Source organism: Phascolarctos cinereus, unplaced genomic scaffold (assembly GCF_003287225.1).
Source record: "Phascolarctos cinereus isolate Bilbo 61053 unplaced genomic scaffold, phaCin_HiC Scaffold_1;HRSCAF=81, whole genome shotgun sequence".
Taxonomy (NCBI): domain Eukaryota; kingdom Metazoa; phylum Chordata; class Mammalia; order Diprotodontia; family Phascolarctidae; genus Phascolarctos; species Phascolarctos cinereus.
In genome coordinates this window covers 63,444,870-63,472,357 of record NW_027555514.1, presented here as the reverse complement: position 1 = coordinate 63,472,357, position 27,488 = coordinate 63,444,870, and the positions used below count along the sequence as shown (strand labels likewise).

The 27,488-nt window shown below is 36.5% G+C and overlaps 1 protein-coding gene across 1 annotated transcript in view; it reads right to left on the bottom strand.

Annotated features, from left to right (window-relative positions):
* Nucleotides 1-27,488, bottom strand: part of GPR158 (G protein-coupled receptor 158) — a 425,355-nt gene that overhangs the window by 19,330 nt on the left and 378,537 nt on the right. Inside the window, exons 7-8 of the mRNA XM_020978227.2 lie at nucleotides 19,234-19,472; nucleotides 3,148-3,286 (exon numbers count right to left, since the gene is read on the bottom strand). Coding sequence (XP_020833886.1) covers nucleotides 3,148-3,286; nucleotides 19,234-19,472 — 378 coding nt within the window. The remainder of the gene's footprint in view (nucleotides 1-3,147; nucleotides 3,287-19,233; nucleotides 19,473-27,488) is intronic.

Here is a 27,488-nt window from a genome sequence, read left to right as displayed (position 1 = left end):
ATAAGACTCTAAAACAAGTCTCCTTTCTATGACAATCAGACTTTGAAGACTGCAGAGTCTACTTAGAAAAATTTCAAGTCAAGATTGGCTCCTGTCATGAATTGCTGAGCTTCCCTTTCCCAGCTAAGCTGCAAATACGTGCTAAAGGCCTTCAAGTTCATCCTACTTCAGGCTTGGCTGAGAGCCTAAACTATAGAATTGCTTAGCTAGGGTGGTAAAGAAACAGGGAGGAAAAATAGATCCCTGGCCTTCCCAAAGTTAAGTAGGATCAGTGCTTCAGAGAAGAACAGGATGAACAGAGAGAGCAGAACAGAGTGTGTTATGGGTTTCTCCATTCCTTCTGAAATAAGAGATTTGATCCAAATTCATCTTTCCTCCCATGTATCACAAATTTTGAATAGGAGAAATCCACATAAGATTTGAGGTCAGAATAGCTAGTCATACTAATGAGTTTTAAAACAGACCCCAAAGGAACACAAGTGTTAGTTACATTGACAGAAAATGAAATGTCCATTATATTAGAAACACCACTCAGCCACACTCAATCCTTAGAAAAGATGACTCTGAATAAAGGACCAGATTTAAATTGTTTTTGTTCTCTGCCTCCTACTCTGAGACTTCACAGAAAATATGAACGTGGTTTATGAGTAGTAAAGTAGTCCACATAATAAAAATGGCTTCCTAAACTCACACATGTATACACTCATTTTTCTTATATTATGATGGTCTTTCATCTATAACACATAATAAAAATACAATCAATATTATTTAATTTATTTTTATGTAAAATACTTTTAATTGTTTAGACTGACTTGCTTTCTCATGAAAGACATTAGGCAAGTCACTAAACTTTTATGATCCTATTTCCTTATATATAAAACGAGGTGAGAGTGGACTCAATGATCTCTAAGCTTCCTTCTAGATTGAAAGTTATGACCTTATGAAAAAAAATCAAGCAATAAGCATTTCTAAAAGACCTTCTATGTGCCAGGCATTCTATACAAAATGAATATTATATGTGAATGTATGTTTCCCATAGGAGGGTAATTAATTCAAGTAAGTGAATCTCTGAGGCATCTAACCTGAGATTTGGGCCAATTAAGTCTTTAACATTAATTCAGTTAAATTGAGAGTCATAAATGTAGAGTCCTTCATTTCATTTGATATGTTTGTCAAAGCAAATATCTGAGTCTCCCTTTGGCTATTTAGCATCTCACTTGCTGACTACTGTTTCAACCACTGATGCAGCTCTCTCTGGCAGGGACTGGGAAGATGTCTTATCTACACCATATACTGGAGGACAAGTGGCCTTATGGGTCTAGGAGGCTCTGAAACACATTTTAACAGTATTGATCATGTGTAGAAATAAAGGACTGAGCAGGTGAACAAAGGCTGGAAAAGACAAGTGAGGTTTACCCAAGTTCGCAAGGGCAGGGACTAAGTAATTTTTAATCTTTGAATGAACCTAGTACAGTGCCTTAATCAAACTGGCTGGTAATAGTTAACATTTATATGTTAGCTTACTATGTGCCAGGACTGTTGCTAAGCACTTTACAATTATGATCTCGTTTGTTCCTCACCATAACCCTATGACATAGGTGCTATCATTATACCTATTTCATAGATGAGGCAAACAGAGGTGAAGTGACTTACCCAAGGTCAAACATCTAGTAAGTGTCTGAAGTTAGATTTGAACTTGGGACTTTCTGACTCTGGGCCCAGCGCTCTATCCACTGCACCACTTAGCTGCCTTGCATATAGTAGGTATACGATAAATGTTTGTTGCATTGAACAGCAAATCATTGGTTAGAAAAAGGAAAATTCTGTCAACAGGTAATTGTGTTGCATCTCATGCAATTAGATTTATCAAGATTTTTTTTTTAATGGAATTGGTGGGAAATTTTTGGTGCTATGCAGTACAAGCCTCAGAGTTGAGTTAAGTTAAGCAAGCACAGCTGTCAGTCAGCATTGAACAAAACCTGATTCACAGCATCTTAGAGCTAGAGAGAGCCTTAGAGATTATCAGGGCATGGTGTTCTTGCCCTTCTGCCCATTCATTTGTATATTTGGGTTCAGATCTGGCTTCTGATGCTGACTGGCTGTGAGACTATGGCAAGTCATCTAACATCTCTAAGCCTCAGTTTCCTCATTTGTAAAATGAGAAAATTGTACCAGATGGCCTCTCAAGTCACTTCAATGTCTAAAAATATGATACTATGCTTAAGAACCTTCATTTTAAAAGTATCTTCCTTTTCAGCTATTTCTCTATTTTCAAGACATTTCAAACAATGAGAAAGAACCTTTTTTCACCACCATTTTCTGTCCTCCAAAGTAAAGAATTGGGAACGTTTAGACAGCTTTGTAACAGATTCGTTTTGAACCCCACATTGAAGCTTGCATTCAATTTTTTTTTCAAATATTGAACTACTATCAAATATATACAAGGGGCAAATCCTAATAAAATAACTGATAGAAATCTCCCTTTGTTCACCTCACAATGAGCAGCTCCCGCCTAACTCCCTTTTATTTCCACCACTGTAGAAGTGACATGCAGTACCAAGGGAAGAAGAATCAGGCTACATTCTCTTCTAAGAAAAGAAATGTATGTGTTGCTGAATGAAACTGTACATTATGTTCAGCTCATAAAGCCCAATTCTGCAACATTAGTGCATTCAAACACTGAATGAGATGCTCTTTTCTGTAGCAATCATTATGCATACAAACCAACACCTGTACATGTAAATATTTTTCAAATAAAATCTTAGAGCTACAAACTAGTATCCAGAACATGCATGAAAATCGACAACAATAGTTCACCTACATCAACCTGAAAATGTTCATTAACTGTACTGAACCATTGATTTACATGTATTTTCAACACAGAAAGAGAATTGACAAGTTTCAAAGAGGAAGATGACAATGGACACACCAGGAGAAACTGATTAGAGTAAAGAGTATAACTTCATTGTTCATTTCCCATTTCTATGAAAAGAAAAGTTAAACCAATCCTTAACTTTAAAAATAATACATATCTTTCTTAAATCTTTCCATTAGGAAAGCTATCCATTCTTTGACATTTAAATTAAACCAAGATACAGCAGAAAAACAAAATGAAATAGTTAAGTACTCATTCTACAGATTACTTGCCTAATTGTATGGAATATAGCAGAGATAATGAGCTCATTGTGAACTGCAACAGCCATATAACGTGGCTCATGAAATGCTGATGGGACTGTCCGAACTGCATAGCAGAGATAAACACCCCACAAGAGGAATAAAAATTCAGCTGTGAGAAGAACAGAAAGAAATAATTTACCATTAGTTTTGTAAAATGAAACAGAAAGTAAAGCTGAAGTTACTTAGCATGCGTTATAAAGTGTGTGTATAAGATACATACTACTCATTAGAAAAAGACATACATCATTCCACTCATATAGCCATGGATATGATCCTGTGACTTTTTTCAATTTTACTCAATGTACCATAGATTTTGCTTCATTTACCCAGGATGGTAAACTGCCACCTAGAGCATCATTTCTTACTACATAGAAAGATGATAGAAATTGGAAAATCAGTTGTGGATGTACTGAGGAGCCTGGCTAAATTCTTACCCAAGCTTGTTTAAGACTGCTGGTGTCTACAATCCAAAAGATGGCTTTGATGACTCTGATTGATCAATTTAGATGATAAAGCAATGAAGTCACCCAACTTGCTAGGTTGAGTTTTTTTAAGCTTGTGTCTGATTTGTAATAACTCACATCTCTTATCACATGCTGAGGATTATGAAGCACTTTTGTTGTAACAAGCTTATTATATAAAATGCAAGGATATTAAAAATCACTGAATGTGAATTTTGCAAAGGGCCAGAGGCCATTGAAGTCAAAAATGTGTGTGCATAAGAATCCCTTTTGCAACATTTCCAACAGGTGATAATTCAGTCTTTGCTTAAAGATTCCCAGGGAGCCAAAATCCACTATCTCCTAAGACTAAGGCAACCTATTTTATATTTGTATATACCTCTAGTCATAGTAAAGTTTCCATTTAAACAGAGACTCAATCAGGTAATATGATACATACGTAAGTAAGTAGAAATACATATTACATATATTTTAAATACTTAAGGGAATCTATGATCTCACCAACGAGGGTACTTCCTCCAAAGGGGACAGATTACCACCCATCTCTACTTTCATTTTATAGACGAAGAAACTGAGTTAAAGAGCAGTTAAGTGACTTAAATATATTCACAGAGCTAGTGTCAGAGGTAAGATTCAAACTTGAGTCTCCCCTGATTCCAAACCTAGTACTCACTCCATTGTGCCACATTGTTTTAGCTTACTTATGACAAATGAAGATCTCCATAACAACAACAAAGAGACATTAAGGTAGGAAACTCCCACTCAACACAGCAGAATACTCTAGTTTGAAGGAAAAAAAATCATCAGATTTTTCATGGCTTGGATGCTGAAATGTTGATCCCTGTATCCATGAGTCAAGATTTATCATCTGACAGAACTCTGGAGTACTTTGCTATCACATAGAAGTCAGGGAAAGTTCTCACATTTTCTGAAAATTCACTACATAGTCAAAGGGGTTAGATGATAATATGGAACCTTAACTCTGACCAAGTACTGAAGGAAAGAAAAACCTTACTGAGATTATTCAGTGAGATTTTGTTTGTATCAAGAGTATCCTTCACTCTAGGTCAGGGGTGGGGAACCTGCAGCCTCACCACATGTGGCCTCCAGGCCACAGGGTTCCCCATCCCTGCTCTAAGGTGTACTTCATTGGGTAGGGGAATTCACATAGCACATATGCTGCCACTCCCAACTTTCCCATTTCTCTTAATTTTATCCAATTTCTCCAGTTACCCAGGCTTGAAATATCAGTTATATCTGACTCCTTTCTTTTCTTAATACCTAAATCCAATATTTTTTCCTTTGAAATGTCCATATTTATTCATTCTTCTCTATTGCTACCACTCCTAATCAAATCCTTATTTTTACCCTCTCACTCTACAGTTTCCTAGTTTTTCTGCCCAATCCAACTCTACCCTCTCCCAACTATCCTGCATACAAGCTTAACATGCCTTGCGACATCTCACTGATCATCTTTCTTTATATCTTTCCCTATAGTTTTCACTTCAAATATGTTAACCTCTGACTTGATTCGACTGCTTCCACCTACAAACCTTTAGTTGACCATACCCTGAGACTGTCCCAGGAAAAAGCACACATGAGCCTATGTAGCTGATGCAAAGGCTTTCTTAGGTTCGAAGTGTCTATATCCAATTGCCTGGATGACTTGGCCAGATGCAGCCTCCTGCCTTGACTTACAAAATCTTGAGGATTTCTTGGATGTTGACTACTTATTTGAATCCCGATGATCAGATCCATTCTGATCCATTGCTTCTACATGTCAGCAATTCCTCTTGTTTATTAGGCAAGTAAAGTCATTTCTCCACATTTCTTTATGAGGTTAATGCCTAATCAAAGATCATCTTTCCATTATTCTCAAACATTTATTTAATACTTGCCTTTGAATCAGTGGCCAAAGTATAGTGGATTATTAAGAGGCTTCAGAGTCAGGAAGAAAGATATTCAAATCCTGCCTCTGACAAAAGCCATGGGCAAGTCACTTACTCTCTAAGTGCCTCAGACAACTCCCTAAGACTATTTTGAGAGCAAATGCCAATTTGCATTGATAGAAGGAATTTTCCCATGAAGGAGTTCCCTATGGCAATGAAATCACAGGTCATGGTCCAAAAAGTAAATGTGCTAGGCACTGTTCCAAATCCCCAGAAACTGGTAAACATTGAAATCCTATTGTGGTATAGAAAATAGTGTAATATGTGGCAGAGTTACATTTGCAGAATACTTTCTATCAATTATTGCTATACTTCTCTACAACTCCTTGTACAGAAGATAGACTAAGGAAAATAACCAGCGGGTTATTTATTGTTTGTCAATGGAGAGCTACCTTTAAAATATACAACAACAAAAAAACTTTCTCATAAGAGTTAAGCTCAACATTAAAATCATTTCATTAGCAACACCAAACAATACATTCCATCTGAGAAACAATTTATTATTCAAGGTAGCAATTAGGTAGACTAGATGTAATATGCAAAAGTTGTACTTGAGTAAAAAAAATCAGTTTCATATAATTAACTTCAGACTAACACTGCAATTTGTAAAGAAAATATGCAGATGTTACTGAATTTTGCTATATTATTATGTAGGAGTTGAAGTATGTGTTGTGTTTCCGTTTTTAAAAAATAATATTAATATTTTTGGTGTTAAATGATCCTGATGGGTAGTTTGGGTATATTAAAAAAGAAAGAAATGAGTTTATTTTTAAAGATGCAAATGAAGGTATGAGAATACCTCTGTGAGGGGAATTTTAGTTTTAAACTACAAATAATTATATGCTATTACAAAAAAAAATACTAACCACACTATATTTTGATTTGTTTTTTTGAAGCCATGAACTGAAATTTCAAGTCATCATGAGACAAACTGTGCCATCCAGTTAACACTGGCCTTTGACTTGTCCCATATACCCCAAGTTCATGACCATAGCCATTTTAACAAGGAAAACAGAGAGAATCATGCATCAGAATCTGAAGGAAGCAATAGAATCTTTCTATTGTAGCCCATGCTGTCCCAGCTATGGTGCACTGTGGTGTGTTATTGCATGGTAATTCTTCAAAAGTGAAAGTTTTGACACCTATCTCTTCCATTTCTTTCTCTGAAGTCAGAACATCACCACTGCCACCTTGACCGCCAAGTCTCTTCAGACCCTAACAAAGACAGTCCAGGACCCTGAATCCCAGAGTCTTCTGAATGACAAATGATTCTAGCCCAGAAGCCTGGGAAGCACGGTCTATAAAATGCAGCCTGCTGGCTACTCCTGAAGATGTGATAGCCACATTCATTAAAGACACAGAAAAGAAAATTCTTGCCACCAATGTTCTTTGTACTGTCAAATGGTTCAATATCAGAAACTGCTACGATTTTATCAGTGGAAATGACATTAAATGAGACACACTAACACTTTACTAATTTAACATAAGGACTATGGAAGCAATCCAACTTGCATCTGAAACCTTCTATGTGTATTCTTTCTCCTATCAGAATGTGAGCTGCTTGAGAGTGGGGACTGTCTCACCTTCCTATTTGTATCCAGAGAACTTAGCATAGTGCTTTGCACACTGTAAGTTCTTAACAAATGCTTGATTTGTCCATCCATCTGTCCATTCATTCACTCACTCATTCATCCATCCTCAGATGATATGCCAAAAGGAACTTTAGGCAGAAAACTTTAGCCTTGTTTTGGTGAAGTAGATAGTATGGTTGGCCCCCAAAGTGATGAAGACTTGAGTTCAAATTCCACCTCTGACACTTACTAGTTGTGACCTTAGGCAAGTTACTTAACATCTCTGAACCCTGGTTTCCCCACCTGAAAAATAAGGGGATTGATGTAGATGGATGCTAAAGTTTCTTCTAATTCCATATCTATGGATCCATAATCCATTCCCTGGGTATTTTAAAGCTATTACTCTTTTCTTCTTATACATTTTCCCCTGGGAGGTTATAAATTAGGTAGCTGAGAAGTTAATTTTTTTAAAAGATCCTATATTTCATATGAGAGATTATCAACCTTTCCTGCTATTGAACACCCAGAAGCAGTACTGCATTATGGTTAGAGAGCTAGACTCTGAGTTAAAAAGACATAGGTCTGAATCGAGCACTGAGTATTTACTAGCTGTGTGAATCTGGGCAAATTACCCAGTCTCTTTCATCTTCAATTTATTCGTTTGTCAAATAGAGGTTAAAAAATCTTTCTAAATCTCAAAGTGCTATATAAATGTCAGCCTTTATTATTACCTGTTTTGATACTATAAAAATTTCAAATAAGGATGTCATTATATAATGTTACTTGTCATATTGCAAAGGCTATATTTAATAAACATTTTAAAAAGCCTTAAAAATACTAGAGGATTTCTCAAAATCTAACATTTTATATTAAAATTTCTAATACCTTGTTTAACTCTTTTCAAATTGGGACACAATTTAGTTAGTCTCTCTTGTTTTTGTCTCTTTCTCTACCTCTGGCTCTCTCTGACTTTTGTTCTCACTTTCTCTCTCTTCTCTCTCTCTCTCTCTCTCTCTCTCTCTCTCTCTCTCTCTCTCTCTCTCTCTCTCTCTCTCTCTCTCTCTCTCTCCCCCCCCATTCATACACCTTGTTGTTGTCATTTTTTAGTGGTGTCTGACTCTTTGTGAACCCATTTGGGATCTTTTTGGCAAAGATACTACAGTGGTTTGCCATTTCTTTCTCCATCTCATTTTACATATGAGGAACTGAGACAAACAGGCTTAAGTGACTTGCCCAGGGTCACAGAGCTAGTAAGTATCTGAGGCCAGATTTGAAGTCAGGGAGATAAGTGTTCCTGGCATATGTACACATACACACATCTATATCTATATCCATCTATAGCTGTAGATCTATCTATCTATCTATCTATCTATCTATCTATCTATCTATCTACATACATACAATCACTCAGATTCTCAGGGTTAGCAGGAACTTTGGAAGTTGTCTATTTTGATCTTTTCCTAAAAACAATTCCCTCTACAACCTCCCTAACAAGCTTTCATTCATCTTCTGCTTGAAAATTTCAAGTAATGGGGAGTGAACTACCTACTGAAACAGTCCATTCCATTCTTGGAAATGTTTGTTAGATTGTAAACTCCTTGTGGTCAATGAGTGGGTTCTATCTTTGTATTCCCAGTGCATAGTTCAACTTCACTCCCCCATACAATAGACACCAATTAAATATGTTTGAATTGAATGAATTTTGAAAGAAGTTAGATGACCGTGTGAAATTATGTGGATGAAAATCCACAGATAAAAATTCATGAAGAAAAATCTAAGTCCTTTCTAGACCAAAACTAATCTATTCCCTCCCAATGCTGATTGCATAGTGCTTGCTTACATTAAGTTTCATCCTGTCATAACACAGCCTGATCTTCTAAGGTAATTATATTTAAATCTTCAGGAACTGATGCTATTTTAGATTTTCCTTGCATAACTATGTCTGTTACCTTATTTTTCAGTCACTTTTAAACATTGGCATACTACCTAATTAAATAACTGAGCAAACTGCTTTTTGTGCTTCAAAAATGTGGTATTTGTGGAAGGAAAGAGAGGATAGTGTCAATATGGGAAGAAAAAGCAAAGATTATGTAATCTCTGTTGGATTCTTGGTATGAAAGGGAGTTGTCCAAGGAAGCTAATTAGCACTTTTCAATCTGAGGGTAATTTCTATTTCAATTTACTTAAAACATGAAAATATGCTGATATTCCTAGGTGGTGGGGAAACCTAAGACTATCAACTTGCTTCATTTAACGATCTCTCAGTCTTATCCCAATCCCTTGTTAATCTTTCTAAATCAATAAATATAGGTGAGTGGCAATAATGACCTCAGTCCAAATTGTAATTTGTGATTCCAAGATTATAAGAAATACTCATGTTATGGTAAAGATTTAACTGCCATAGAGACACTGCAAAGATACTGGCTGCATGAGTAGGGTAAATCTGGGGATTAGGATACTATTGCTAAGCTATCTCAGTGGTTATAATGTTTGGTTTCTTTAAAGAAACACATTTAAATATTAAAAGATACAAATGCAGCTTAAGAGTTACAGTTATACCAAACCATGAATATCAATATATGTGTAGAGAGATAATTAAATATTTAGTTCCATTTTAAAACAGAAATTGGAGTACTTTTTCTTAGGAGATAGGATATCAAGATAGGCCAAAAGACTCTCAGATTCTTTTTTTAAAATCATATTTCACTCTTCTTATGTGCTTATGATATTCTAAATGACATTATATTAAATCTATCTTTGTGTCTTACCCCCTCTATAAGACTGTAAGCTCTTTGAAGCTTGGAGCTATGCCTTTATTTTTCTGTTTCTTCCCATTCTTATGACCATAAATTGTACAGTATAGATACTTAATAAATGTTTGTTGAGTTAATTAAATATTCATATGGAAGGCACTACCAGGCAGCTTATAAGTCACAGTAGCATGTTATATATATATGCAGGGTTGGCTGATAAGTAGACCAGTATATGTCTATCATAAGAAAAATTGGTAGGGCTGAAGCAAAAGGCTTTCAAGAAGATCTTGTTAGATTCAGTAGACAAAGTAAACTAAGAGTTGGGCCACAGAGAGAAGTAAGGTTTGAAGTAGCAGTTAAGCCAAGATTTGAGGACCAAAGTCTGGGATTTATTTAAAGACAGTTCCCTTCTGGAAAGAATTGGACAGGTGAAAAAATACCAAAGAGAATTGCCATCTGATTGGTGACTAATACTATTATAATGGAGAGTACCTGTCAGAATTGGTCCTGATTTAAAACCAAGAAGAATTCCTATCAGAATGAGAACTATATTCAGAACCATGGATAGATCCAGTTGGTTACCCTGAATCTAGTACTAAGCAGCCCCAAAGTGACTTGTGTAATGTCATACAGGCTGTAAATGTCAAGGTTTGAGTTCCAAACCAAGTCCCCTAGCTCCAAATCCAGTATTCTGTTAACTATACAACAATATTGCTTCAAAATTTCTTATTTTAAAGCAGAATAGAATGAAAATGGCTTCTCTATCAATTTTACAGCTCAATTCATTAAAATGCATTCCAAAGTAATGTCACTGATGAACAACTTAACATTACTTAGGCTCTGCTTTTTCATATGTAAAAAAACAATATAGTAATGCCTGAACTACCTAATTCACACTCACAGAATAGTGAGGAAAGCACTTTATAAAATATGAGTGCTATACAAATGTGAGTTACTATTATCAGCTCTATTAATGTAATTTAAGAGTGACTTCAAATTCTGTTGTGGTCTGTAATCATCACAAAGCACATCATGAAACTTCGATGAAATCCTAAAATGACTTCAATGTAAATATCACTTCATTTAAAAAAAATAGGACTCTTAGGAAGAAACTACTAGGAAGGTCTTCAGCACTCATACAATGAGAATACTATGAATACAATATGTTATAGGAAAAGTTTCCCAGGGTGCTTTGCAAGGGACTGGGAACTTAAAAGGGAAGTGTGGATCCAGCCATTGAAACATTAGCTTGTATCTCTAGTGCTTAGCACAGTGCCTGGCACATAGTAGGTTCTTAATAAACATTTATTGATTGATTGATTTGAAATGGTTAGGTACCTTTTACTTTAAGGGGAAAATGGAAGAAAAGTTTGAGCATCTAATCAGTGTCCTCTAACTAATTGTACCTACAGCTGGTGAGCTATACTAATTATGCCAGGAATAAAACTTAACAGAAAGTTCAGACTATATAGAAACTAAAAGTGCACCATCAATGAGGTACCTGAGCTTTATCTATTAGTTCTTGCCAGGAGGAAACTATTTTTTTTTAAACAAAATTGGTGATAAGCATAAACTTAAAACAGTTTACTGTTTATGATGCCCACAAATGACCAAATGATTTTTATTCATCAAAACATATTCCAACTGATGCTGAGTGAAGTGAGCAGAACCAGGAGAACATTGTACATGGTAACAGCCATGTTGTATGTTGACTGACATTGATAGACTTAGTCCTTCTCAGCAATGCCAGGATCTAAGACATCTCCAAAGGTCTGATGATGGAAAATGCTATCCACATCCAAAGAAAGAACTATGGAATTTGGATGCAGATTGAAGCATACTATTTGCTATTTTTTTCCTTCTGTTTCGTTTTATTTTGTTTTCTCTTTCTTGTGGTTCCTCCTCCTGGTTCTAATTCTTCCTTACAACATCACTAATGTGAAAACATGTTTAATAGGAATGTGTATGTATAGCCTATATCAGATTGCTCACCAGCTTGGGGAGTGAGGTGGGGAGGGAAGGGGAGAAAAATTAAAAACTCAAAGGCTTATGGAAGTGATTGTTGATAAATCAAAATAAATTAATAAAAAAGAAGGAAAAAAAAACATATCCCAAGTTACATTGCCTTTCCTTCAGAATTTCTCCTATCCTTAACATTTTTGGTGCTTCAATGAAAGACTGCTTTTTGGAATTGCAGGTATAGAAATGAATTGTTGAAGTTCAGTACTATATAGCACTGAAATATTAATTGCTAACTCCTCAAGAACAATGCCTTCTACAGAATGGCAGCACACCAAAACTGATAGAGAAGTCCTTGCTATTGTAGGATCATAGATTTAGGAGTGAGATGGGACCTTAGAGGTAGCCTTGATCAACCACCTCCTTTAACAGATGAAAAAATTCAAGCCAAGAGAAGTAAAGTGGCTTGCTCAAGGTTGCACATGTACTAAGTGACAGATCCAGAACTGGAGATTAGATCCTATTAATTTTGAGGTCATTAAGTAACAGTTATCTTATTAATGAAATAATTATTTCATCTAACTTGAAAAGAATTAAGAGAAACATGTTAGAGAAACATGCCCATATGTTTTCAGGGTATCAAAAAGTAAACAGAGGGGGCAGCTAGGTGGTGCAGTAGATAGAACACCGACCCTGGATTCAGGAGGACCTGAGTTCAAATCCTGTCTCAGACACATAACACTTACTAGCTATGTGACCCTGGGTAAGTCACTTAACCCCATTGCCTAGCCACAAAAAAAGAGTAAACAGAGTTGTACATTATAGATTAATTGTTACAAAATATTGCTGTGATGATTGTTATGTTTTTACTGCTACACTTTTTTTTATTAAGTCTCTTGAGTATTTGAAGAACTAGAATTATCTATTCTACTCAATGTATTTCCCAGCTAGTACAATTTATTCTATACAAAGAAAATAAATTGCCCAAATAATATTATTTTCAAGTTGAACACCCAGAGTTTCATGTCATTTATTTCTACTCAGAATTACAGTAACAAATTGACATTTCAATGTTCTTTAAATCTTGGACTGAAAAAAAAAAGAATATGTAAAGTCCTTTGTCCAGAATCTCAACTGTCTAGCCTGGTCTGGCCACATTTGGAGTAATGTGTTCACTGCAGGACACCCCATTTTAGGATAAACATTGAAGGCCAGAGAGCAAAGAAAGGTGACACAGGATGGGGAGAAGCATAAAAGGATAGAGAATATTCTCCCCAGGAAATCATGAGCAACAAACCATAAAAGAGAAGGCTGTTAGCCCCCCAAGCCATTAGTCCTAGCTCACTACCTGATTAAAGACATTTGGCAAAATTCTTGTAGCACAGACTGCACAGGAAAATGTTGTGGTAAACATGCTACTTAGGGAAATATGTATACAAGGAACTGAAAAGGGGCATATGCTACACACTAGAAAATGTTAAATTTAAGGGAGCTAAATGTAGCATCATTTGGATGCTATCATGCTGAAAATGGGGCAAGAAATGGAAAGCATACTGCTGTGTGAAAGTATATATTACTAGCACTCAGAGCTGGTCTTCAGAAGGGTTAGAGTAGGAGGACACCTATCAAGTGTGATGGAAGGGGTGGTAGGCATAGTGTGGCCCCAAATATCTCTCTGCCTCCTGCCTCTTCCAGTCTACAAGAAGCCTATATTAAAATGCAAATAAACCCTCAACAGTAAACCCACTGGCAAGGATTAGTTTAATAGTAGATGAAAGCAAAACCCTGTTAAAATAGGAAAAAATACAGGTATTTGGGTTGGGGGAGATGTTGGAATGGGAGAGTGGGAAAGGGAGTCAGAACACTACCAAAGACAAACTTTACTTATGGTCCAATTTTGCTTTGTTATGTTGATTTCTTGATTGGCCCAGTTACAAACAGTTTGAAAGTTCTCTGTGGAGTAAAACTGAACCTACAGAGGACCAGGAAGAGGCCATTCACTTCATTGCAGGAGGATAATAGCCTCTGATTATGTTCTCTTTTGTTTCTGAATAACTTTATAAAAAGGAAAAGTCTTCTCTTATTTCCCTCTTGCTGGTGGCAAAACATTCAGCTTTTCTTGGAGAATTTGATTTCGGAGGGATGCAAGTCAATGAAGATAGTCCTCTTCTTTCTGCCATGTCTTGCTCTGCCCTTTCCTCCTCATGCTGCCACCATTCAAGTTTACTGTCTTTGCCCAGGGCCTTGGCTTTCATTTCTCCATTATGTGATCAGCATAAGATGCTAATTTCAGGGGGAGCAGCATCAGCAGAATGAACCAGACTCTCCTGGGTGCTTAGTTAACATTTGTCAACCAACTAATAGAATGAAAGTAACAGTAATGAGGCTTGCTTTGATCTGGTTGGTTTTATATTAGTTTGACCTGAGATTTACTGGTACCTGCAACTAGCAAATAGTAAATATTTAGTTCTACATGTATTATACTAGAAACAGGAAACCTTCAAGTGAATCCCCATGAAGGTTGGGTCTTGCTCTTGACAACTTCAACAGGGCAACAGTATACACAGAGGAGGTAACCCCACTGTTCATCCACAGTGTTAAAAACACAAGAATACTTTATCTGCAACATCCTGAAAGGCCATAATATGTGAATTCTAGTCTATGAAAGCCTGGTTTTCGTGACTCACATTATCTCTGTATATTGTCACTACATCTCTCTCCTTCTTTTTCTGTAGATCTGGGTTTGTCTCAGCATCTGCAGATATTGAGTTGTATACCTCTCTGTTTCATCTACTGTGTCCAAGTTTTTCCTCTGCTTTTCTCTTTAATCTCATATTTGGTATCCTTTTCTCTTTTGGCTCCTCAACTTTTGCCTTGATCTCTCTTTCTGAACCAACCATACTAAAATGAAAAAGATCAAAATTTATTTTTATTATTTTCTTCATTTGATTCCCTCCAATACTATAGATTGACATTCATAAAACACTGTTTTCAGCATATAACATTTCTGTACACAAAAACTTACAATGTTTCTCTTCTGTCTACTGAATTGAGTTCATTCTTTGCCTGACTTCCATGGGCCTCCATGATATATCACTGCCCTTTCTAACCAACTTATTTCCTATTATTTCTCTACCTTCAAACTTTGCCTTAGCCAGTCATTTTCCTCTTTGTCTGAATGGGCATTTAGCTCTATCCCTTTTGTTTATACTATTTCCATCACTTATAATGCTCCCTTTCTTCTGGAAATCTAAATTTTACCAATCAAGGTGCAGATTAAATACAATCTTTCTTGTTTCTTGCGTTTATATTTCACATATTCTACCCAGCTCTGTTTTATTTTTAAACCAGGAATGCCTGAAAGTCTTCCCTTCTATCATAGGTCTACTTTTTCCTCTGTAGGCTTACATTCAGTTTTTAGGATATTACTCTTAAGTGGAACCCTTTGTCTTTTAGAATATTATGTTCCAAAATTTCTCTTCTTTAAAGTGGTTTCAGCATAATTCAGGGGGTACAGGGAGTCCACTATTCAGGTAAACTTTCTCCCTTTATGTTTTAGGCTTATACAATCATTCTATTTTTTTCCTTGAAAGCTCTAATTTATTTATTTTTTATCTTTAGTTTTATTTCTTTCAATCATTCTTAGAGTCCTTGTGGCCAAGCCAGTATTTCCTCCAAGGTTTTACTTGTATTTGTTATAGAGTTATTGTCATCTTCTGGGATTATCTTTTGGCCTTCTCTTACACCATAATAATTTTAATGTAATTTGCAGTTTTATTTTCTTTACCCAAACCATTAGTCTCAATTCCTAGATTGGAATTTTGGTCCTACCATCTCCGTAATATACATATTGCAGATGTTGTATTTCTGAATGAGGTGGTTGGAACCAGGCTTTGCCCTTTTTTGCAGGCTTATGAACCTGTCTCCTTGTAGTGTGAGTGCTGGCCTCGTCCCATCTCTGTCTCCTCACCCATGTATTATCCCTAGGTCTGTTGGATGTTGGAATTCAGGCTGGTCTTGGGCCTCCTAGAAGGCTCCCCAGAGCATGAGCTGCCTGGGAAATGTTCTCGCCTTTTCTTCCGCTTTGGTTTCAGTAGCAGGGCTGCCTTCAGGTCTCTTGGAAGGCCCCCAGGGACAGGTGCAATGACGAGACTATCTTATGGACAAGTGACTAGGTGCTAGTTGTGTTCCTCACTGTGGTTCCAAAAGATCAAAACTAAGATTGCACTGACTTCACACTCGGTTATGTGAAATTAATTTTTCCTTCATCCCCACAGAGGATCCCTCCTCCAAGAGCTTGCAGGCTTCTGAATACCTTCTTGTAGTAATAATAATAATAACATCATTTACATAGCACTTTAAGCTTTATAAAATGTTTTACACATAATATCACATTTGATCCTCACAACCACCCTATGAAGTAGGTATTCTTATTGTTATAATACCCATTTGACAGATGAGAAAACTGACTGGGAGAGGTTAAGTGACTTGCCTTGGATAACACAGCTACCAAGTGTCTGAGGAAGGATGTTAACTTCCTGACTCTTGAGTCCAGTTCTCTTTCCTTGGGGCCACCTCATTGCCATTTTGTTCAGTCCTGAACTGGATGGAACTGATTCCTGGTGTTTCTCTTTAGTTTTCTTGATCATTGCTTCACCTACTGCCCTTTTAAATATTTACTAGCATGTTTGTTGGAATGGCTGGAATTCCCCAGATCGTTTCACTTCGAAGTCTTAACTAGAAGCCCCCAACAACCTTCCCATGAAGACTTCTCTGTCCATTGTAACATGTACTGATGATGTTGCATTTTGCTGCTATTGCATTGAGTCAGTACCATGTTAATTAGCCTTTAATTATGCTCTACTTATTTTATGTGTATTACTGTTTTTCTTCATAATGATAAGTGCTCTGTCGAGAGTGAATATGTATACATACACACTCACACACACACACACACACACACACATTCCTCATAGTACCTAGCACAGTATTAAATACTTAGTAGATTCTCAATAAATCCTGATGATTAACCAATCAGTATTTATTGATTGAATAATCAATGTTGATTGAATAATCAATATTCTATAGAATAGAATGTTATTTATTTATAGATTTTAAAAATATACCAACAGTTACTTTAAAAATTCTTGTCTCAACTGCATTCTTTCTAATGAGTCAGAAATCTATTGTCCTTCACACTGCTGCATGTTATATAACTAAAGATGCATCTTGCTTTATGCCTTGTAAAAAGTTGGCTCCAGCATTTCTGTAATTCAGAATTCCTTTCACTATTGGCTCCACCCCACCTCTTTTCCTGTGGTGGGCAGGGGAGTTTATAGTCTCTTAAGAAACAACCAAATTTCTATCCTACTTGCATTGAACCCCAGATCAGGAGCTACCTTGTATTACAATCTCATGTCTCAAGGTGTATTTTGTGTATGTATATGTGTGTGTGTGTGTATATATATGCATGTATGTATGTATATACATATATGTATGTATGTATGTATGTATGTTATTTTCCCCTGGTAGAAATATAAGACTACTTTCTGTCTTCTTTTTGTCTTAGAATTACTCTCCTCTAACACCTCGCTCATACTAGCCACTTAACTGAATTTAAATTTCAGTAACATGTTCCATGATAGAAGTTGTTCTCCAAAATGACCCAGAGTATATTTCCAAGATACTTTAAATAACTTGAATCTCTAAATAATTTCAAAAATGTAGTAGAGACAGGTTATGTCTCCTTTCCAATCTACCCCCAATTCCCCTGATTTTCAGAACTCTGTGAAAAAAGAAAGAAAAAGAAATATAGTATAGAGTCAAGAGTCTGTCTAGGACTGGTCAGTCATGACCAGCAGGTCATTTCTAGAGAGGAGAAAGAGTTTCTTTTCAGTGGAATTTCAAATTAAGACATTGATTAGCATGTAGGGAAATACTTTTCCATTCAATACATATTTGTCAAGAAATGTGGGAGGGAAAACTGCAAAAAGAGTCAGAGTTTTATACTTTACACAAACATGCTCTCCCCAAAGGAAGATTTTCTTTATACTTCCCTCTACCATAGAAAGAAATAATAAAATTCATAACTTTCTTTCATTCCTTGTGGTGCTTCTGGACACACGAGATTAAATAAGTCTAACATTTGATAGCAATAATATCCAATCCATGGCTTTTCTAGGTCCCTAAAGATTTCTTTTCTGCATTTTCATAAGTCTGGTAGTGCCTGAACAACCTGTATTTACATTCCCATCTCAAGCCAGCACATTAAATGTAAATGGTTCTTTTTCAAGTTCAGTTTTGTTCCATCCACAGCTGCTTATGGCAAGTTGTTTGACCTTGTCTTTTGGTATCAGACCCTCAGAGAGTCACTAATGAAGTGTCTTTACAACTCAGTATTGGTCAAGCAGAAATTTAGCAAGAAGTTTCTCTTCATTTGTACTAAGTTGGATAATAAGATATTTTGCTTGACAGACCATAATAGTGAATATTAATCATTAGAAAAATGCTAGTATGGCTCACTTCTTCTTACACTCAATAGATAAAGCTGAGAGTATGCTGCAGGCGATCTACTTGTATGAACAAAGTAGTTTTCCTCTTTGCCACTGTACAGCTAGCTCTTCTAAGTTAGGGGGTAGAAAGGAAAAGCCTCCATTGTTACAAACTAGACATTTAAAGATCACTACAAAAGTGCTTTCATTCTTCAAAGTAGTCCTTTCCAATGCATTTGACTCTACCATCTTTCCCCCCCCCGAAATGCTATTAGGATTTTTGGGGGGATAGGGGTTCAGAAAATTGATTTCTTTTTCTTTTGGGGGAAGGCAATCAGGGTTAAGTGACTTGCTCAGGGTTACACAGCTAGCAAGTGCTTGAGGCTGGATTTGAACTTAAATCCCCCTGACTCCAGGAATGGTGCTTTTCCCACTGAGCCACCTAGCTGCCACCAGATTCCAATGGTGTTGAGAACTCTTAGCTCCCATTTGACCAATGCAGAGCCGCAACTTTTCTGCAACTTATAAACATAATAATAAGTATGTTAGAGAGTATGTGTCAAAAGCAGAGCTTGAACTCAGATATTTCTAACTCTGAGGCCTTCTCCCCATACATTATATCATGCTATATAACTTTAAAGATAAAAGTTTTTATACTTGCACGTTATTTCAATCTTAACCCTTTTTATAATGTGGTCTCCTTAAATCTCATTGTGAAATAGTTACTAAGCATTTAACTATGAAATTTCATTAACTAAGAGATCACATTTCTTAAGACTCCCAAACAAGTCATCTTTCATCTTTTGAAAAAGAAAAAAAGTGGGGTGGCAGGGAGCAAATTAAAGAAAAAATTACCATGAAAAGTTACATACCAACTGCTGTCATGTAATCCCAGCGGTCTATGAGGCACATGTTAAAGATGAGGTGGTCTGATGTTCGCCCCTGTCCAATGAGTGAGATGTGCCTCTCCAAATTTTGGCAGACAGCTGAGGTCCAACCAGTGAGAAACCAAAATACTATCAGGAGAATTACTGCCAGCATCCTCATGACCCGGCCCCCAGTCATATAGGGGATACGTTGAGCTGTTCGTGAAAGGAAAACCTTCAAAACCCTGGAAAACAAATGATAGGAATGTTACAGGGTAACCTGTGCAAAAATTGAAGACATTGAGTGGCACATGGTCTTTCTAGAGGAAACTAGGACTATGGGATTTAAAGCTGAGAGAGATCTTAGCGCTCTAACTCCATTTTGTTAGAGGAGAAAATTGAGACCAAAAGAGGCCAATTGACTTGGCCAAGGTCATACAACTAACTAATAAATAGCAAAGCCAGAGTTCAACCTAGGGTTCTCTATCTCCAAATCTAGTACTGTTCCTACTATATGCTTGGCTACTTCAAAAACCAAGGACCATCTCTTCTGCAGAAATTTGCTGTTGCTACTTTTTAATGCAAGTAAGATAAAATGTTAAGACAGATATGTCTTATTACATTTCATTCTAATTTATTTTCTAATAATGAAATAGAGTATCTTTGGGGAAATTTTTCAAGTATGTCACAGACTCCCTTTAGAATGTTTTGATTCTTCATGGGAAAATACCAAGAACTTAGACAAATCTACAGGCAATTATTGATACTTAGACATCTAGCCTTTTTATGATTGTGATATTTTAAACAAATGAACTTTTTTGGATTTTTCTCATGTACACAATTATATGCTGCCCCTAGCCCTTTGGTCGCATTTTTACTGCAGTGGTAGTATACTGAGAGCATTCTGAAGCTCATTCACAAGATCCTCCTTCAAGAGCAGTTTACATTATTGCCAAAAACAATTATGAAAACAGTCAATGGTCTATTTAAACACTAGCTTTATGTAATAGACTATAACATTAAGGAGCTACACTGAGTCAGCACATAGATAATTGGGTCTTTTTTCTGGGAAAAGTTCTTCATTCAATTTAAGGAATGATTTGGTTGTGTTACCAAAAGACTCATCAGGGTCCTTCATTCAAAAAACATCCAATCTTATTTCCCAGATGCCATTACTTCTATAGTCCCATTCAGTGCAGCACAAAACATAGCCTCTTAGGCTAGCTGTTCTGTCTCCTGAACACATCAGACCTATGAGTCACAACAACCCAACCTGCATCTCTTTCCCTGGAGACTCAGCCAGATACCTCATAATCCTCAGACTGTGGAGTGAAACCACAGAGAAATCAGGTTAAAGGGATGAGGAGGATCTGTAGGCACTTTACAATTATAACATTTGAAGTGTCTTAATAAGGTTATATGTATCCATTATTGGCAAATTAATAGATTGTTCCTTTGTTAACTCTACTGTACTCAACTCAATGGTTTATTTTAAATGGTGGCTATAAGCCATGAAGGGATGGATGTTAGCTCATCAAAGTGGTATTTATCAAGTCTAAAAAAATTATATTTTGTTTGTCACTTCTGTATTCTTAGGTTTACTAACCATTCATTTTGTGGAATAATGAAGTAATTAGTTATAACTAGCATCTTACATGTATCATTATATTATTTATTCTTTAACTATTAAAGTGTGTTTGAAGTTAAAAGCTACTGAATGTCTAAAAGGGGCCTTTGTCCTCCAAATTATCTTAACATTTTGTACCTCTTTGATGCAGTTATCACACTCTACTTTGTAGTGATTTCTTTGTGTATATTTTTCTTATTACTCTTACTAGACCATGAAAGTCGCTGAAATCTGAATTTCATAGGAGCAACCCCCAGAGAACTATCATATCCCCCTAAGTTTTCTCTTCAGGCTAAATGTCCCTAATTCCCTGATTCTCCTATTACATGAACTATGGGCCCTTCACTATTCCAATTAGTCTCCATTGGCCACTCTCAGGTTTATCAATGTCCATCTAAAATATGGTGCCCCAAAATGAAAATAGTAGTCCAGAGGTAGTCTGACTAGGGCAGAGTATCAACAAATATTTCTTGCTATGTGCTTATTTACTATGTGCTCAATACTAGGCCAAATACTATGGAGGAAGTACAGAATAATAAGTATTAGACATGCTCCTTGCCCTCAAAGAACTTATAGTCTAGTTAGGGGTGACAAGAATGACACACATGAAATAGTTGGAAGGAAAAGGAGGAAAAAGTATGTGGGATGAAAGAGTTCTTGGCAGTTCTGGTATACAACATTGCATCAAGAAAGGAGCAATAGAACCTCTCTGTCTCCTCTAAACACAACAGTGTGAGATCTGTCAGTATACAAAGCAAATGCACAGGGATGTCAGGGATGCAGGACAGTGTTCTGGGCCTACCTGCTGCCTTCAGTTATGGTGTAACAAAAGTGTTGCCAGGTGGCAGTTAGAACATCTCACAAAGAAAAGACTTGGACTCTAGCAATAGTCTTGCCCCAACTAGTGATGTGAATCAGTGAATCCTAGAAGAGACCCTAAAAAATGCCTAGTCTGACTCCTTCATTGAATAAACAAAGAGGTCCAGTAGACCTGTGTTGTCTCCAAAATGATAGGAGGAGTCAGTAGCCAATGTAAGAACAGCATTGAAGTTTTTAGACTTGTAGTCTAGAACTTTTTCTTTATCTACACCACTCAAGAGCTCAGAGGCTCAGGTTCCTTACCTGTAAAATAGGATACTAATATCTGCCCTGCTTATGTCATAAGATGGTTGTGAGAATCAAATGAATTAGTGTCATAGTATTAGAGGTGGAAAAGGACTTTAGATATCATCTAGTCTAATCCCTTCATTTTATAGTTGAAAAAACGGAAGCAGAGAGAGGAAGTAATTCTTCTGAAAGACATACAACTATTAAGTGATGGAGCGAGGCTTTGAACCCAGGTTTCTGAATCTTTTAACTCTAAGTCAAATATTCCTCTATTCATATGGTTCCTTGTAAAATTAAGTTGAAATCTATAAAATATGAAAATGTAAGATATTATCTCCAAAACGGCTTTGGGGTTATATCAGTAATTAACTTCCAGTGTCCTCACTGTTCTACCCGGATTGTATTATAAGGACTTGTTTAAGATTTGTTCTTTTAACATCTGATTTCATCTTTGTACTCCTAGGAGCTACTACAGTGCCTTGAACATAACTAGTATATAATAAACATCTGTTGACTTTGAAAATCATTGGTCATAGAGTTTCGGAAGATTTGGAGAATTCTTGTGTATGTTTGCTTTATTCTTTAAAAACAAAATTCTCTTTTTTCATATTCACCCCCAGGGGGCACTGTTGTCCCTCTCTAAGTCACTGCTCTAGTCTTTCATTTCTACTGACTACCTTCATCATTTGTCTTACCCTCCTAGTCAGTTCTCTCCTCACCTCTCCCTCCACACTCCTCCCTTGCAAAGCGGTTGCTTTTTATACTCTCCTTTACTTACATTTCTCTCTTCCTGTCTCAATTGCTTCCCTAGACTCATATCTGTTTTGATGGGACTCTTAATCATAGGAGTAGAAGAGGCTGAACCTCCACAAAACATCAGCTCTTGAAGGGGTATTAAATGTCATCTGGTCTGACGTCCTTATCATATAGACAAGGCAATTGGACCCCAGAAAAGGTTAACTGATTTGTCCAAGGTCTCTGCCCTCCAAAATTACCTCTCATTTTCCTAATTTCATTAAGATATTCCATTTGACTGATCCCTAACAACTTTGAGATCTGCTAATGGAGAGGGTGGTACCTGTTGTCTCACCCACCTGATTTTGCCCATTGCTTTAATTTTTCAGATGAGAAATTGTGATTTGAGGTATATGTTTGTGAACATAACAGGGTTTTAAAAATAAGAAATATTTATTTCCTTATAACTTTTCTATTTCCCTTCAGCACAAAATAAATTACAGTTTTCTTTCCCTTTTCCTGTCTCATATCTACAAAACTATATTCATCTCCTCTCACAAAAATCCCCAGAAAGTCTGAAGTCATAAATGGCTAGGGCTTTGTTATTTACATCTGCAATATTTTCTGTGTGTAAATCTCTACCGGCAGAGATTGAAACTTCCCCTCCAATCCCCACCCCATGCTTTCTCATATTTTAAAACTCATCTTTCCATAAATAAATCTTCCATAGAGAATTCACCACATTGGGGGCCTTCCTCTTATTGTATTAATATTAAATGAGCAACATTGCAATGCCCTGGCCATCCACCTGTTCTCACTCTTCCTACCGGTCAATGTGATCTTAGGAATCGTTGTAAAGTCCCTTTCAGTTCTGAGATATTGTGATTTCTTGATGGTTTTTTTAAAAATTATTTTAATTGTCCTTAAGATTAAATACATACCTTCTGACTGTAATTTACAGCCCATTAAAATTTGGCTGCAGTCTACCTTTCTAAATTTATTTTATATTACTCTCCCTTATATACTTGCAGTTCTAGTCAAATTGGGTTATATGCAGCTCCCCCAGTATGATATTTGATCACTCACTGCCAGATCTTTGCAATAGAACGTATAAACAGACCATGCCTAGAACATTGCCCTTCCCTATCTTGACCTTTTGGAATCCTTAATATCCTTCAAGGCATTCCTGCTACCTCTTACATGAGGACTTTTTCTTCTCCTATCCCTTGAAATTAATTTGTTTTAACTTTGTACATCTTTTTTTTTTTAAATTTACTTGTATTTGAACACATTTTCTTCCCCAAGTAAAGTGTAATCTTCTTGGGGGCAGCTAGCTGGCGCAGTGGATAGAGCACCGGCCCTGAAGTCGGGAGGACCTGAGTTCAAATTCGTCCTCAGACCAAACACTTGACACTTACTAGCTATGTGACCCTGGGCAAGTCACTTAACCCCAATTGCCTAAAAGCTAAATCAATCAATCAATCAATCAATAAAGCATAATCTTCTTGAGGGTAGGGATTATCTTGTTTTTGTCTTCAAATCTCCAGCGTTTATCACAGTGCCTAATACATAGAAGAGCTTAATAGTTGTTTGTTGAATTGAAGGGATTTAAAATTTTGGAATCCTATTTGGATTTTGTGTAGGAATCTTGCATGACATTGGCGACTACTCTAAGGAAACACATCTCCCTGGTTTATGGCTTGCTTGATGCAATGCATGTACCAAGCAAACTGGCCTATTTACTGTTCCCTGTACACAGCCATCCATCTCTGGGTCTCTGCACTTTGCACCAAATGTCTCTGCTAACCTCATGTCTAGAATGCACCCCACTCTTACCTCTACATCAGAGAATCCCTAGCTTCTTTCAAAATTCAGCTAAAGTGTCACCTCTAACAGGAAATTTATCATGATTTCTCTCATTTCTTCTGTTCTCCCTTCCCCAAGAAATTATTTTGCATATAAGTTTCTGTGCAAATAAATACGTTATTTCCCTTTCAATAGAAAATAAAGAGCCGATGCTATTTCTTTTTTGCCAAAGCATTCTTAGTATCTCAGTAGCTAGCATAGCATGTGGCATGCAGCAGGTGATTAATAATTGTTGTTTCATCCTTTCAGTCATGTCTGACTGTTTGTGACCCCATTTGGGGTTTTCTTGGTAGAGATACTAAAGTGGTTTGCCACTTCCTTCCTCAGCTCACTTTACAAAGGATGAAATTGAGGCAAACAGGGTTTAAGTGACTTGCCCAGGGTTGCACCATTAGTAAGTGTCTTAGGCCAGACTTGAACTCAGGAAAATGAATCTTCCCAACTCCAGGCCCAGCACTCTATATCTACTGTGCACCTACCTGCTCTTATGTTTAATAATTATAGCTAGCATTTCTATAGTGCTTTAAGGATATACAAAGCACTTGCAAAGAGTATTTCATTTTACTTTTGTAACAGCCTTGGGAAATAGGTACTATTATTATGCTCGCCTTGCAGAGGAGGAAACTGAGGTTAAGTGACTTAGCTAAGGTCACACACCTAGTAAGTACATGTTGCTGGATTTGAACCCATGCTTTCTGGATTTCAGATCTAGTGATCTAACCATTGTGCAACCTAGTTTCCTCACAATAATGCCTGTTGAATGTTTAATGAAAGGAAACATTTAGCAAATTCAACATTTCATAGTTCTTAGAATCTTACATGATCACATATGCAAAGGAGATTGCGTTAGAAGAATCTCCTAGTTCTGCATTTTGCTCTACCAAGTCAGCACTTTTTTGAAATAGAAAAATAATGGATTTTAAAAGGTTTTTATATTCTCCACATCAGCCCATTATTTGTTTGACTATATGTGTGTATTCTGTAGAAAATTGTGAAAGTCTATTACCTATTTCATGTTTTTATTAAGGACAATTCCATCAGTGTGTGCACAGACCAGAGAGGGTGTTAGGAATATAGATTTAGAGGTGGGAGACACCTCAGAAGTCAGCTATTCAAACTAATTCATTTTACGGTGGAGGAATTAGAAACCTAGAATAGTTACCTGACTTGCCCAAGGTCATGCAGACCTAGATCGTAAGTGGGGAGTTCAATCAATAAAGATATATTAGTGATAAGGAAGACCTAAATTATACTTTCTATCCTGGTGATTTTCCCTTTTTTTTTTAAACAGCTGATTTTTAAGTTGATTGGATTCGTCTCCAGTGTCATCAAAGTTTATCATTTTAAAATATCAAGTGAAAATACTGGCTTTTAGAATCTTCTTCTTTAGGATATATAGAAAACCAATCCTATGCTACTACCTTTAAAAATCTGTCACTTCCAGTGTGACCTTCTGTAATTATTTTTTTTAGGACAAGTCAGTCAGACCAACTTTATCTTACAGAAGGCAGCCTTTCCTACTTTCTCACATAATATACTGGCGACTGAAGTGACAGAGTCCAAATGTGCTGGGCTTCTAACATCACAGATGATTAGAATAGAGCTGTATTATCCATGCCTAACACATCTTATTTCATATCTTAGAACTAGATGAAACATTAAAGGTTATCTAATTCAAACCCAACATTTATAGATAGTGAGATGTGATTTACAGATAGTGAGACTTGAAGCAAAAAAAAAAAAGGTTTATTAACCTGACATGCTCTGGCTCCATACCCAGTGTTCTCTTCCAAGTTATCTTCTGTGTAGGACTGTTCCTTATTCTTCATTTTTAGAATTCCACCTTACTTAATTAAAAGAACACTGCAGAGAGGAAATTATCTGGCAACCTCTTCTTTAACTTCCTATTATCCTTAATCCCACCCTCACTTAGCTGCTTACAAAATGAAGTCCCCCATAATGACACCCAGCTCAATAATCTTCATTTCCTTGCAAAACAACTCTCGGTCTGAAAGAGAGTGGGATTGATTAGGTATTTGATGATTCAGATCTCAAAGAACAGCCCATTCAAACAGTCTTGGTCTAAGTAATTCAGAGAAAATAAATGAATCTCCAGCATCTAACATCTTTGACAACTGGGCCTCATATAACCAGGCCAAAGATGGCATAATCAAGTTACCATGTCATTTATTTTATAAAGGTTAACTTTAAGTCATTACCTGGACATTTGATTCTATACATTTAGACTTTTCTCTCTAAAGACTTACTTGTGGTGTCAGGAAGATCTCATGCTCACTCATTGTCTACATCTAATTTGAATGTATTTAAAGTAAAGTCTTCCTGCCTCCAAGCCCAATATTCCATGCCCTGGGCCACCCAGCTGCCTAAGGTTTCCAGCTGTGTCCTTAGCTAGGCTCAGCTACGGTTAGGTAAATCAGCATACACTAAGAAAGGCACCTTCACAGAGGGGGTACATATTTAAAGAAACAAATGTTAAGGGTTTATTCATTTATCTTCTAAGCCAAATTAAGGAGAAAATTAACAATAAGGATTTACTATTTTTATTCTTTAATCCCATCAGAGTATGACTGAATCAATTCCCTCTAAATAAGAGGTATCACACTAAAAAGAAGTGGGCCTGGGAAAACTGTATCATCCAGCAGATCAAGCAAATCATTGGCATTAAATAGTATTCTCCATAGGTTTATTAGGGAGAAAGGTCTGCTAACCATTTTCTAAATGTTATTTCATTTGATTTTCACAACTATCCTATCAGGTGGGTGCTGTTATTATCATCTCCATTTTATAATTAAGGAAACTGAGGGAGATAGAAGTTATGTAACCTGCCCAGGGTCACACAGATAGTAAGGATGTGAGTCTGGAGTTGAACTCAGATCTTTCTGATTCCAGGCCCAGAACTTTATCC